A 15,407-nucleotide genomic window follows, 5' to 3' on the forward strand; every position below is an offset into this window, starting at 1 on the left:
TAACCTGAAAATCCATCGAGAAAACAAAAGAATGCCTTGCCGGCTAACATTTCTAACAATTGATCTATGAAGGGCAAGGGGAAATGGTCTTTTCTAGTGGCTAAATTAAGTTTCCAAAAGTCAATCACCATACTCCATCCATTTTGTACCATCATTGTGACTAGTTCGTTATTTTGATTTTTTACTACAGTGATCCCAGTTTTCTTGGGTACAACATGTATTGGACTCACCCACTTACTATCCGAAATTGGATAGATTATCCCTTCATCTAGTAACTTAAGCACTTCTTTCATTGCCGGGTTGAGTTTCCTTTGTGATTCTCTGACTGGCTTGGCACCATCTTCCAAAAGAATTTTGTGCATGTAGATTGAGGGGCTGACCCCTTTTATATCGGCTAAGGTCCAACCAATCGCCGCCTTGTGCTCTTTCAGAACCTCGATGAGCCGTGCCTCTTGATCATCAGTCAACCCTTTTGTAATGATCACTGGTAATGTTTCTTTGTCACCCAAGTAGGCATACTTAAGGTGATCTGGCATGGTCTTCAGCTCTAACTTCGGAGCTTGCAAAATAGAAGGCAACAATTTCTTATGAGAAAACGATGATGGAATATTAGAATTTGTTACCTTTTGTTCTAATATCAGTTCCGAAGCTTCACAAAATGAATCTAGCTCTTCCTTCATATCCAATTGTGCACTTAATTCGAGCTCCTCATTCATATCCTCTTCCCCAAAATTTTCTTACACAATTGATTCAACAATGTCAACTGAACAAATTGAATGGCATTCATTGGGATACTTCATTGCTTCAAAAATATTAAATTTAACAATCTCGCCGTCAAACTCGATGGAGAGGGTGCCCTCATCCACATCTATTTTGGTTTTGGCCATTTTCATAAATGGAATGCCTAATAGAAGTGGGGCTGAACTTGTGATAGTATCTTCCTCCATCTTCAAGATGTAAAAGTCAACTGGAAATATAAGGTCATTAACCTGCACCAAAACATTTTCAACAATCCCTTCAGGGTAAGCATTAGAATGGTCAACTAACTGAATGACAACCCTAGTTTCTTTCAATGGACCTAAATTCAAAGCACAATAAATTGAGTATGGCAGGACATTGATGGATGCACCTAAATCTAGCAAGGCACGCTCAATTCTTTTATTGCCAATCACGCAAGGTAAAGTAAACATACCTGGATCAGCACGCTTTTCCGGTAGGGTCCTCTTGATGACAGCTGACACGTTCTCCTCAACCTTTACCTTCTCATCTCCTCTCAGCTTCCTTTTGTTAGTGCACAACTCCTTCAAAAATTTTGCATATTTGGGGATTTGCTTGATGGCATCTAACAAGGGAATATTTATTTCCACCTTCCTAAAGGTCTCTAAGATTTCTTGCCCGTATTCTTTCTTAGATTTTTCCAACCTACTAGGAAATGGTGGCACAATGGCATTAGACATCTTAGGTAGAGGGGGTCGGGTTTTACCTTATGGGAGTTCTCATGTGATACTTGTTCCTCCTCTTCTTTCTGCTCTTTATCCTCTTTCCTTGGTGAAGTAGACTATGACTGTAATTCCTTCCCACTTCTCAGCACCACTGCACTCGCATTCTCCTTGGGATTGACTACCGTCTGTGATGGTAGCTTTCCAGAGTTCTGCACCTCCAACTTGCTAATAGAAGTAGCAAGTTGACTGATTTGATTCCTTAAGTTCTGGATGCTGGCCCTTATTTCCTATTAGAATTGTTGAGTGTTAGTCGCAAGAGCCTTAACAATCTCATCTAAAGACATACCTGAACTTGAGGGTTGATTTTGAGCTTGGGTAGGTGTTGGAATTGGAGGTTGTCTGTTGAAAGCTTGGGACTGGAATCTCTATGGCCCTCCTTGATTTCCATAGCTCAGATTGGGATGATCCTTCCACCTAGGATTGTAATAGTTGGAATAGGGATCATACTTGCATTGAGGTTGGCCTAGAAATCCTCCTACGGCACTGACTTGCTGCATCGAACCATCTTGTAATGATGGGCACATATCCATAGGATGCCCAGGAATCGAGCATATGCCACAAACCCTTGTCGCTTGTAATTGCCCTACAGCCAATTGACGGACCAAAGCAGTTAGATCAGATATTTGACTTTCCAAATTAGAATGGCTTACCTCATTAACACGTCGGATAGCACCATCTGTTCTTGCTCCAAATTGTTGGGAATTTTCGGCCATGTTGGAAATCAATTCCCTAGCCGCTTCAGGTGTTTTATTGACCAAGGCTCCTCCACTAGCTGCATCTACCATACTTCTATCCATAGGTTGGAGTCCTTCATAGAAGTATTGGATTAATAGTTGTTCAGGTATTTGGTGGTGCAGGCAGCTAGCACAGAGTTGTTTAAACTTTTTCCAATACTCGTACAGTGTCTCACCACTAAACTGTCGAACCCCACAAATCTCCTTTCTAATATTTGCAGCTCGTGATGCAGGGAAATATTTATCTAAAAACATCCTATTCATGTCATCCCATGTACGTATTGAACCAGGAGGAAGAATATATAACCAATCCTTTGCTTTATCTCGTAAAGTAAAAGAAAAAGCTATATGTTTTACCTAATCCTCAGTCATACCCTGTGGTTTCATGCTCGAACAGACGACATGGAACTCTTTAAGATGCTTATGAGGGTCCTCACCTGGAAAGCCATGAAAAACAGGAAGCAATTGAATCAAACCCGATTTAAGTTCAAAAGCTACCTCGAGAGTGGGATAGATTATGCATAAAGGCTATTGATTCATGATTGGCACAGCTAACTCTCTTAGCGTTCTTTCTCTATCAGCCATCATTCCTTCCTTTTCGAAAATGGGTCGATCACAAGTTGTCAAATCAATCTCAGAATTCACCCTTGGAGGTGAATGGTCCTTCCTTTGTTTCACCTCCTTTCTCAACCGACGGGTGGTCTTCTCAATTTTAGGGTTATATTCTAGTTCACCTTGGTGAGAAGCATGAGTCATAAAACAAAGGAGGTAAACACAAATAGAAGGTACAAAGCTAAGAAATTAAAGTAGCTCCCCGGCAGCGGCGCCAAAATTTTGACGGGTTGTCGAAGCCCTCAAAATTAATGCTAGTCCCACCTTACAATAAATTTGTAGTAATAGTGGTACCAGGTCGAATCCCACAGGGAGCCAGTAATTTCTCAGCCGAATGCACAATGAGTGGGAAATTTGAATGATTAAATTTCTAAAATAACAATTAACGCAAAATAGCAAATAACAATTAACAAGGAAAATTCAGTCTTACCGAATTCTGATCCAAGGGTTCGGATTGAGTCAATTGGTCATCGATCATCGGTAAACTTCAGAAATCTTGCAATTCAAGTATTTAACCTTAGGATTTATTAGGATAGCCATAATAAACCTCATGTTTTCCTGAACTAGTTGACCAAACCCAGCATTCGATCAACACTTATCATTAACCGACTGGGTACGATAGCATTCCATATCAATTAATGATAGCAATAACCTTTGTGAAAATAGTTAAACCAAAATAACAATAATTGAGATAGCTGCAATTATCGAATCTTGTTCCGTTGATTCCCCTTAGGTTAAAACATGCCAATACATTGGTCAAAGGCTGTCACGAACAATTGACCCAAAATGATAATAACCTAATTGCTACTTGTACCACTATTCATGACAATTACGGATCATCGAACCATGGATAGCAATAGGAAGATCATCATTAATTAATTTTTTAGACTAATTAACATTAACATCCATAAGAACATGCATAAGAATCAACGAATACTTGATTTAAGAGCAAGAATTTAAATTAAACACAGAACCTCACGATGACACAATTGAATCGAAAATCCCCCTTGAATCATAAAAGAAAAGCTTAGCCGCTCATGGTTGTCAACTCCTTCTTGCTCTGCTTCCCGGATGGATGGACTGATCTTCTGAATTGATTGAGTGCTGAAGCTAGTCCTCCCCCCGCCCCTTTATATAGCTTTAGGGAGAAGGCTGTTTTCCAACTCCCTTTAGGAGATTATCCTCAAAATTAGAAAGTCCTAATTGGTTTTGAACTAATCCTATCTCTTATCTAGTGATCCAATCTCCCTTATATTTCCAGTGAATCTTGAATCATCCCAATCGAAGTCCGGAGTTGAGAGTTATGCTCCGATTACTGAACGGTGCCGAAACTGTGCAAAATCATTCGATTAGCCTTGATTTCCTCCAGTTGCCTTCTAACTTGCCCTGAATCAAATACAAGAGTAATGAGTCCAATTAAATGCTAATTTACTGTAAAAGAATGAGTAATTGGGGATAAAAATAAGATAATTTTTTGTTCACATCATAAAACCTTTTGCAAACATTTTGAAACCGTAATATATATATATATAAAAATATATTTTTCAAAACAAATTTTAACGATTGAAATCGGTTGCCAACAGTTTTGGTTTCCATCAGAGAGAGTGCATCCCCGATCATTCACTTTGTTTGACAAAAGGGTTGATCCTATCACTTTGATCACCCACTCAGATGAATTATCAGATTGTCCCAACATACCCAGGTTTTGACCCCCTCTAAGGATCTCACTGATTGGAAAATCAAAGACAGCCCAATCCGCCACCTAGTACATTATCATGATCGAGTCTAGGGGTCAGGTGTAACATTCCCGATTTGCCCATCTATCTCCAAGGTCCCGGGCAATACTGGAATTCTGGTCTGGTTCAGGGTTTCAAGAAAACCCACACTGCATGTACCTCAGGTCTCACCCTAGCAGTAGAGACAAGCCACCCCAACCAACTTGGCGGCACATCAATGTCAACCTTGCCAGGATAAATCTCCCAAGATCTATCCAACGGTTGTGAAGATTCTAAACTAACATGAGTCTCATATGTGTCCAGTTTAAGGGTGTTACATAGAAACACACAATAATAACATGAATCACATATGTACTTTATTCATTTTCATTAAATGTCACAAGGTACATCTTTCTGATTGGAGCTAAGGGCATACACTGTCTAACAGATCCCACTTGCACTTAGGTCCAATCTGGTATAAGCCAGAGTCCTAGACTTTCCACATGTTTCTCAAACACTTTCTATGTCAGTGGCTTAGTCAATGGGTCTGCCACATTTTCCGCTGAAGCTACCTTTTAACATTAATCTCCCATAGATCCAGTGTTGTCACACAACAGTGGAATGCGTGATGTGCGGAATTTCAAAGTTCATAATGAACACTTTAATTCATAAGGTAGCCTCACTTACAGCAATGTATTCGGCTTCGGTTGTGGAATTCGCCGTGAACCCTTGTTTGCTGTTTTTCCGGCAAACAAAACACGATCATATCATGAAAACATACCCAGATGTAGACTTTCTATCACCTGAATCTGACTGGAAGTCGGCATCAGTATACTCCTGCCCTGGGTTGGCCTGGAATCTGCTTACTACACTCACTACCTGAGCGATGTCAGGACGAGTGCACAGCATGGCATACATGATACTCCCTACGGCTGAGGCATAGAGAACGTCCTTCATGCCCTCAATCTCCTCGAGAGTCTTGTGAGACATGCCCTTGGAGAGAGGTACTCCATGCCTAAAAGGAACATTTCCTTTCTTGGAGTTCTCCATGTTGTACCTTTTGACTATCTTGTCAATGTAAGCGGATTGGGATAATCCTATTATCCTCTTCGATATATCTCTATAGACTTGAGGGCCCAATATATAGGAGGCTTCTCAAAGAACTTTCATGGAAAATTGCTGTGAAAGTCATACTTTCACCGTAGTCAACATTCCTACATCATTCCCAATGAGTAGAATGTTGTCTACATACAGAACAAGAAATGTAACCTTATCTCCATTGGATTTTCTGTAAACACAGGGCTCATCCGGATTTTGCTCTAAGTCAAACCATTTCATAGTAGAGTCAAACCGGATGTTCCAACTTCTAGAAACTTGCTTAAGTGTCCATATATGGATCTATTTAATTTACATACCATGTGTTCCTGACCTGTAGATGATGAGAGTATAATTTATCACATTTTTATCCCCAAATACTCTGTCTTTCATACTTAATTAGCACTTAATTGGACTCATATTCCTTGTATTTCGGTTCAGGGCATGAAATAAGGCATCGGGAGAAAAGAAAGGCAAATCGGATGATTTTTCATAGTTTCGGCATCGTTCAATAATCTGGGCCTAACTTGCGTATACAAACTCCGATTGGGCTGATTCAAGACCCGATGAAAAGATAAGAGAACAATCCACAACTTTCGCGTTTTGGGATTTCATGGATCCGGCCTGCATCGAAGTCAAATCTGGGACTGAAGTCGCGGAAAATTCGTAGAAAGGCCCAATCCGCAGCTGAAACCCAACTTGTAGAAAAGCCTGGCAGCAGCCCAATTCGCAGAGGAGGTCTAATACAAATCCAAGAACAAGAAACTGAGAAGAGTCCTTCCAGATCTAAATTATTGATGTAATCTTAGAAAGATAAAGGGATTGAGTTCACTAGATAAAGAGATAAGAGTAGGATTTGACTAGGACTTTCTATTTTTGTAAGATAAACTTCAAGAGGAAGTAGGAGACCACCCCCTCCCCTTTAAGCTATATAAAGGGGGGGGGTGGACTAGCTTGACACAATCACTCAATCTTAGGAATTGAATCAAGAAGAAATGAGCAATCAATCAAGAAAGGAGCAAGAATTCAAGAAGAAGGTGGCGGCAAGAGGAGGAGATCTCAGCATCATGGGCGATTCTAAGAGTTCTTTCTTTCCCTTTGTTTGCTTTAATTCTTCTATTATGAACTGATTTTTTTCTTGCTAGGGCTGAGGAAAGCCTAATTATGTTAATGAATATATTTTTATCTTTATGATTTATCCAAGATTGTGATTTTCATATAGTCTATGAATTATTGTGCTTAATGCAATTAAGAGCTTGGCCACCTCTTAATTGATTTGAATTATGTGAATGAATCGAGAGAAGAATTCACATAATCGACTGAATAATTCATAGTGTGAATTGAATGGTATATAGAGATATATATACATGATTCATCTGAATTTAATGGTTTTTCTTGGACTTAATGCACTCCCATCATGAGAGCTCTACTCGAGAGATCGAAGAGTTACCTGATGGGCGTAGGTTTAGTATATTTCGAGAAAGAATATTAAATAAAATTGGAAAGACCTCAGCTTATGGGAATGACAAATAATCTTGGTTAATCGAACCCATCAATATTCATTACATTGGTTAGGTGGACCTAAAGCCCTAGCGATTTCATCCATTGCATATTCGGTTAGTGATTGCTTTTGCTTTTATTTTCTTTTTCTAGTTTTTATTTCCAGTAGTTCTTGCTCAAATCTGAATTTCGATTGTCTAAATAATTAGGGAAGACTGTGGTTCTAATACTTATTTTGTTAAATCCCCATGGGAATGATATTTTATACTACTTGATAACTAGTGCACTTGCTAGGGTTATATATCTATAGCTATCAAGTTTTTGGCGCCATTGTCGGGGATTTAATCCTAAAATAATATTGGAACTTGTTAACCTTGGTTAATTTGGATTTTTTTATTTCTGTTTTGTTCCTTATTTTTTTATTTTTATTTTATTTTATTTGTTCGAACTCTTGCTGTGTTTAGATTTATTAGTGCATGACACACACTAGAAGAGAAGGACTAGCAAGATTCGACCCTGAAATAGAAAGAACCCTTCTTTATTTAAAGAGATGCCTAGGGAGTATCCTCACCATGGAATACCAGCTTGGTATCAAAATCAAACCTTTTATAATGGCATTACCCCCCCTAATCGATCTATTATTGATGCAGCCGCAAGTGGCACTACCATGAGAAGAACACCAGAGGAAGCCTATGACCTAGTAGAAGAGATGGTGTCAAACAGCTACCAATGGAGTAATGATCGAACCAATCAAAGGGGAGTACACCATATCGATTCCCTTGCAGCCATATCTGCTCAACTTGCTAATCTGAATAAGAAACTTGATACTCTTAATATTGCAGCAATAAATACATTATCTAGCATCCCATGTGATTTCTATGGTCAAATAGGACATGCTAATTCTGATTGTCCATTATGTAGTCCTTTCACTTCATATGAGAATGCTAATCTTATCTCTCATGCTGGCAGGCCGAATTTCAACTCCTACTCAAACACATACAACCCAAGGTGGAGGAATCATCCAAACTTTTCATGGAGCAACAATCAGCAAAAGGCACCCATGGGATTCCAACAACAGCTGCCTCCATAAGAAAAAAAGAGTAATCTGGAAGAAATTATCTCTAAGTTCATTAGTGCTACTGAAGCAAGGTTCCAAGAGCAAGATAAGAGGTTTTTAAGCCATGAAGCATCGATTAAGAACTTAGAAGTTCAAGTGGGGCAGATTGTGCATATGTTGTCGGAAAGAAAAGAGGAACGATTGCCCAGCAATACGGAGAAGAATGCAAAAGAGCAAGTAAATGCCATAACTTTAGGAAAAGGGAAGACAATTGGTGAGACCCAAAAGGATGATAAGGAAGCTGATGTGGTCAATCTGCAAAAGGAGATCATAAGGAATACACCTAAACTGAGATTAGATGCTATTAAACTTCCTCTCCCCTACCCTGAAAGAGTCTTGAAAGCTAACTTGGATGAGGAAGTTAAGGAGGTTTTGAACAATTTGAAGGCTGGCCAGGAAGGGTGCAAGCCAAGACAAGGTAAAGTTCATATGTTGCTGATTTCTAATAAGAGACCATTACCCTCTATTTTGCAGGCCCCTATTCCATATTTGAACCCGCCCATGATGGATGGAAGGGGAGCACACCGAAATATGCGACCATGAGAGTTAGAGGATCCGGTTTATGATAGGGAAGTTTGCTTTTTCTTTTTCTTTTTGTTTTTACATTTCTAGTTTAGTTTTTCTATCATTTCTTTGCATTTAACCTCACATTGGGGACAATGTAAGTTTTAAGTGTGGGGGAGGGGATTTAGGATTTAGGGTAGAATTTAGGTTGTGTTTTAAAATTTGATTTAGGTCGTGTTTTTTGCATTTGCTTTTAAAAAAAAAAAGAAAAGAAAAAAACTCAACTCTTTTGAAATCAATTAAAACAATATTCTGGAAAAATTTTTGTGAACCTAGTAATGAGGTACGATCAAGGGGTAAGTAACTTATCTGAAGCCATTTCCAGTTAGCTAGTCCTAAATTCAGGTTTAAGTAAATAGGATAAATATTTTACCAAGCAATTCAATAGTAGGATGGAGCATAAAATGCACCTACTGGCCAAGTGATCCAAAAGTGAGATGGAGCATAAAATGCACTCACTCCCAAAAAAAAAGAAAAAAAAAGAGAGAGGTTTTCCCTGATTTACTACCTGGTTTGCAGTAGCAAAAATTGGATTGACTGATGAATGAGTCTTGTATGATTTGGTCGTTTTGATTCAACGGTTTGCAATAGTTAACCTACAATATTTGTGGACAAAGATGAAAGAGAATTGAATTTAAAAATCGGTAGGATAGTTAGTTTGTTCCTGTTTTAATTTTGCTTGAGTTTTGTCTTGCCCGAGGACAGGCAAGGTTTAAGTGTGGGGGAATTTGATGAGAGTAGAATTTATCACATTTTTATCCCCAAATATTCTGTCTTTCATACTTAATTAGCACTTAATTGGACTCATATTCCTTGTATTTCGGTTCAGGGCATGAAAGAAGGCATCAGGAGCAAAGAAAGGCAAATCGGATGATTTTTCATAATTTCGGCACCATTCAGTAATTTGGGCCTAACTCGCGTATCCGAACTCCGATTGGGCTGATTCAAGACCCATTAGAAAGATAAGAGAAAAATCCACAACTTTCGTGTTTTGGTCTTTGGCTGATTCAGTCTGCATCGAAGTCATATCTGGGCCCGAAGTCGCGCAAAATTCGTAGGAAGTCCCAATCCGCAGCTGAAGCCCAACTTGTAGAAAAGCCTTGCAGCAGCCCAATTCGCAGAGGAGGTCTAATACGAATCCAAGAACAAGAAACTGAGAAGAGTCCCTCTAGATCTAAATTCTTGATATAATCTTAGAAAGATAAAGGGATTGAATCAATCTTGGGGATTGAATCAAGAAGAAATGAGCAATCAGTCAAGAAAGGAGCTCTCAAGAAGAATGTGGCGGAAAGAGGAGGAGATCTCAGCATCATGGGCGATTCTAAGAGTTCTTTCTTTCCCTTTGTTTGCTTTAATTCTTCTATTATGAACTGATTTGTTTCTTGCTAGGGCTGAGGAAAGCCTAATTATGTTAATGAATATATTTTTATCTTTATGATTTATCCAAGATTGTGATTTTCATATAGTCTATGAATTATTGTGCTTAATGCAATTAAGAGCTTGGCCACCTCTTAATTGATTTGAGTTATGTGAATGAATCGAGAGAAGAATTCACATAATCGACGGAATAATTCATAGTGTGAATTGAATGGTATATAAAGATATATATACATGATTCATCTAAATTTAATGGTTTTTCTTGGACTTAATGCACTCCCATCTTGAGAGCTCTACTCGAGAGATCGAAGGGTTACCTGATGGGCGTAGGTTTAGTATATCTCGAGAGTGAATATTAAATAAAATTGGAAAGACCTCAGCTTATGGGAATGACAAATAATCTTGGTTAATCGAACCCATCAATATTCATTACATTGGTTAGGTGGACCTAAAGCCCTAGCGATTTCATCCATTGCATATTCGGTTAGTGATTGCTTTTGCTTTTATTTTCTTTTTTTAGTTTTTATTTCCAGTAGTTCTTGCTCAAATCAGAATTCCGTATGTGAGGAAATTGTTATTCCATTTAATAGTAATCACATTACTGAATAAGATAGAATAACCATCCATGCACAATTTTGAGACAGAAATCAAATTTCTTCCTAAATTTGGTATGAAAAGACAATCTTTCAGTACAATAATTCTTTCTCTGAAAACTAACTCTACAGTTCCTACGGTTGTAGCTGCAACTGTTGCAGATGTCCCCAAGTAGAGCGTGACTTCTCCGTCACACAATCTTCTGCTTATCTTGAACCCCTACAGTGAGTTACACGCATGAGTTGAAGCCCTGGAGTCAATACACCAGGAAGCAGAAGTGACCAACAAATTGGTCTCTATGATAAAAGATTCAAAATTACCTTTCTTCTTAGTCTCTAGAAATTGAGGACAGTTCCTCTTCTAGTGACCGACCTATTTGTAGAAGTGATAGGCATTTGATGCCTTATCCTTCTTCTACTTCTTAACTTTGCTATTTTTCTTCTGAGCCTTCCCTTTAGCCTTCCACTTTCTCTTGCCTGATTTGCCACCTTCAACAAGCATGCTATCGGCTTATCCTTCTTAATTAGTTCTTCAGCCCTCTACAACATATTGCTGAGTTCCTGAAGCCTAACATTTAGCTTATTCCTGTTATAGTTCATGGTAAACTGATTGAAGAAGGGAGGCAAGGAATTGAGGATAGCATCAATTTTAGTGTCATGGTCTAGCCCTGACTCGAGAGCCACCAGTTCATTAATATTACCCATCATCTTTAGACAATGGTCATGAACCTGTTGGTTCTCAGTCATCTGTGCAGTCATAAACAACTTTAAGACCATCTGACGAGCAGAACGATTCTTCTCCTCATACATAGTCTTTAGACAATCTAATATGTCCTTGGACACTTTGATCTTATCGAATTATCACTGTATCAGATTATCCAAAGAGGATATAATATAACACCGGCCAAGAGAACTTTTCTCCTCCCATTCTTGATACTCTCTTCGTTTGGCCTCCGAAGCCCTGTTACCCGGATGATCCAGAGCAAGGTTTTTAGCAATTTTCTCCAGTTTCTCGGACGTTAGGACCTACATAAGGTTACGAAACCAGTCAACATAATTTGGGCCTTAAGCTTATTTTCGTCCAACAGTTTAGTGAATTGACCGTTTCCCATTTCTGAAAGGGCAAAGCAAATATTAGTCCACAACCTTATTTGATTCATGTTATCTACCTAGATATGGCTTTTAATCGATGTTCCATTTCCATTTATTCATCTCTGAGATTTCCCTCCTATCTCAGTGACGGAGATTGCGAATTGTGTCTCTAGAAATGTGGTTAATCACATAGGGTGCATGAAACCAACTATTTCAGCTGCATAACCCCACCACCTTTCTGTGAAGGATCATATCGACTCATCTTATGAGCTTTCCCTTTGGCCTTTGTTAGACAAGGTTCATTGCCATTTTAGGTTAAACCTTTCTGTCCAGTGAATGCTCACCCATCATATTCATGAATGTCAAGGTACCGTGAGAGAGTCTTTCATTTTAGGATAGGCCCCTCCCACATCGGTCTATGACGCCCCTATCATCTTATGAAACAATCCAACAGATCCAACAACAAATTGATAGCCCAATTTTATGGTGCATCTCCTCATTACTGAAGGTTCCATCTTCATGTTAATGATGGAAGGTCTTTAAAGAATTCATCACATGAATCTCCCTATCACATGAACTCATATTTCAGTGGAGGGAACAAAAAATTACGCCCTAGTTTTATTTAGGTCAAACCAAAGTGACTCCCACTGACTTTCATAAAGCTAGATTTAGATGGGCCCTAAACGGCTAGGGTTCTGCACGCTTCCTCTTGGGGAGGAATCTGGTGTGGGGCCCACCACGAATGGAGATCATCTAATGATCTTAAGGAAACCATGGTAATGATGTGCATTCAGCCATGGTGTGCACAAGAGCCACTATCGAATCAGCATGGGCCAAGTACTTATGGCCCATGAACGTTGCACATCACACATCACATGCATGAAAACCATAATTGATCAAATCAATTAAATAACTGTAAAACCCATAATTAAAGCCCATATAAATTCATAATATTATTGATTAATATTATTTAAGTATATGGGCTGAATTGCAAATAGCAGTTCGGTCCATATAGCTTTTAAGCTGAAATGGGCTAAAGTAGTTTTAACATATTAAAACTGGGTATTACAGATTCGGTCCAAAGATTCGGTCCAAACAGTTTGGTCCAATTTGGTCCGAATGGGTCTAGGGTTTTATTTTTAATTCAAGATTTAATTCAAGAAAAATCGATCTGAAATTAAATAATTGAAACAAGACAATCAAGAATCAATAGGAGGGTTGTTTGTAAGACTGCTACCCTACAAAACAAAAATTAGATTGCAGCATGCAGTTTCCAAAACTGCAAATCTCAGATGGATGAACACAAATCTAAGAAAATTTCTTCCTTGCGCTTTTTGCTTTGTCTTTGAATGAAATAAAATAGAAAACCTAATTTTCTATTAGTATTACATCAGAATTGAATTCCTATACATTCCATCTAAAAATTAAAAAAAAAATAATTACAAACCAAGAATGAATAGAATAGCAGGTGCACAGTTTTCTTGCACCATTAAAGAATTCGATCTCCACCATATGAACAACCAAAAAATCAAGAAAAATATATAGAAAAATTCTAAATTTTAATCAGATTTATAAAGATTTAATTTTAGATCAATCGCCCAAAACCTGTGAACCAATTTCCTAGAAAAATGCTGAATGCGCAAATCGGGTAGAACGCCTTCTGCCCATTTGCGCAGATCTAGATCTGGTTTAATTTGGTTCAAGATTTGAACCTAGCTCTGATACCACTGAAGGGATGAGAGATCCATCATATGGATGGCCAAACCTTATAGGAAGGTTGGGCGAAATTTCAAAAATCTCTCTCTCCCATGTGGGAATCACATTCCCTATTTTAGAAAACTGCATTTTCAAGGATCAATCTTCAAACCAAACTGGACCAGATCTGAAACCAAAAGGTAGGAGAGGGATATACCTGATACGGAGTAACAGTAACTCCCAAAAGGTAATTCTTTCTTCTATGCGAACCATGATGAGTTTTAATTCTGATTTGTAATTAATTTTTAGCAGATCCGATTGAGTGTGATTTAGTCTTGGGATTCTTGATTAGGGTTTTGAGTTATAATAGAAAAATCTTGGCCAAATTGTTCTTGCATATGTGATTACTTGAACTACTTGAGAAAGAGTTAGGTAATTAAATCATCTAATCAAGAAATGGACTGAATGCACCCTAGAGATAAGTTGCATGGTTCAGTTGGCAATCATTCATACCTGAATTTATGACCTACGAATTTTGTGTTCTTAATGCATCTATGGTGATTCAATTTCTGATTAAGATATAGGAATTGTCATCGTAGATAGGGTGGGCTGCGCTCGAGAGAGGCTGCTCATAAATTAGGGTTTTGCCAACCCAAGACCGAATTCACTTCGGTTGGACAGCTTAAAAATTTGATTGCTGAAACGGTTCTGTCAATTCTTGTATGCAGTGACTCTTCTTATCATTAATAGTGGTTTGATCCGGAAATAATTAGGGTAGTTTGCTTGTTCTTGATTATATCATGAGGGGCCAGGTTTTTATTGTTAGGGACTAATGCTTGATCATGCATTGAATTTCATTCATTAATAAAATCGATGCAGTTCTTGTTTGTGTTATTTGAACTGATTACGTGTCATTGGCTGATCACCAATGAATCGTTCCTTGATCAAGATTATTCATTGAGAGATGATAATTGATGTGGAACTAATAACACTTATTCGGCCAATAATTAGGTAGAGATATCAATTGTTGGTAGGATTTCCATATAGGTGTATTGATAGCTTGTGTTTATGCAAAGAGGATTTCGATTAAAAGAGGGAATGTGATCATTGGTTTTAGATCTGGTAGGATTTCGATTATCAAGTATATTCCTCTCCTACTTTTTGGTTTCAGATCTAGTTTGGTTTAGGGTTCAAGATTGATCATTGAAAATACAGTTTTCTAAAATAGGGAATGTGATTCCCACATGGGAGAGAGAAATTTTTTAAATTTCGTCCAACCTACCAGTAGGGTTTGATCATTCATATGATGGATCTCTCATCCCTTCAGTTGAGACAAGTTACCCCAACCGACTTGGCAACACATTAGTGTCAGCCTTGGCAGGATAAACCTCCTCAGGTCTATCCAACGGCTAAAAACATTGTAAACTAACACGAGTCTTATAAGTGTCCGGTTTAAGGATAGTTACACAGAAAGATATCAGATATAACATGAATCAATTATGTACTTTCATTCATTTACAATAAATGCCCAATGTAGATCAATCTGATTGGATTTAAGGGCATACGCTGTCTAACAGGCTCCATGCTAAGAAAAAGTAGAAATGAAACCTACGTTCAATTGATTTCCAAGTTTAAAGTGAAACCTTTATGTGGTCAAAGCAATCACATGATCACATTCTGTATTAGTTTCAAGTACTATTAGTTTACTAGAAACACAACAAGAAATAAATTAGTCTAAATTTAAACTTTAACCAAGGTTCAAAGTATCCAAAACATATTGGGAAGGCAAATTCAAGAGATATATTGAAAAT

The 15,407-nt window shown here is 38.1% G+C and overlaps 1 protein-coding gene across 1 annotated transcript; it reads right to left on the reverse strand.

Moving 5' to 3' along the window:
- Positions 1-737: 737 nt before the first annotated feature.
- Positions 738-1,457, reverse strand: LOC148803244 (uncharacterized). Its single transcript, XM_088894731.1, has 2 exons — positions 1,193-1,457; positions 738-1,078 (listed from the first exon to the last, which is right to left on the reverse strand). The coding sequence occupies exons 1-2, from the start codon at positions 1,455-1,457 to the stop codon at positions 738-740; spliced, it is 606 nt and encodes a 201-aa protein (XP_088750857.1).
- Between the last annotated feature and the right edge of the window lie 13,950 nt (positions 1,458-15,407).

The sequence above is a fragment of the Nelumbo nucifera genome, chromosome 1 (assembly GCF_055504915.1).
Source record: "Nelumbo nucifera cultivar China Antique chromosome 1, China Antique-T2T, whole genome shotgun sequence".
Lineage (NCBI taxonomy): Eukaryota > Viridiplantae > Streptophyta > Magnoliopsida > Proteales > Nelumbonaceae > Nelumbo > Nelumbo nucifera.

Excerpts from the sequence above, each read along its gene's own strand:
- LOC148803244 (XM_088894731.1), bottom strand. The coding sequence starts at position 1,457 with ATGTCTAATGCCATTGTGCCACCATTTCCTAGTAGGTTGGAAAAATCT. Across the intron at positions 1,079-1,192 it reads GGAAAAGCGTGCTGATCCAG|GTCCATTGAAAGAAACTAGG; the intron begins GTATGTTTACTT and ends CTTTGAATTTAG.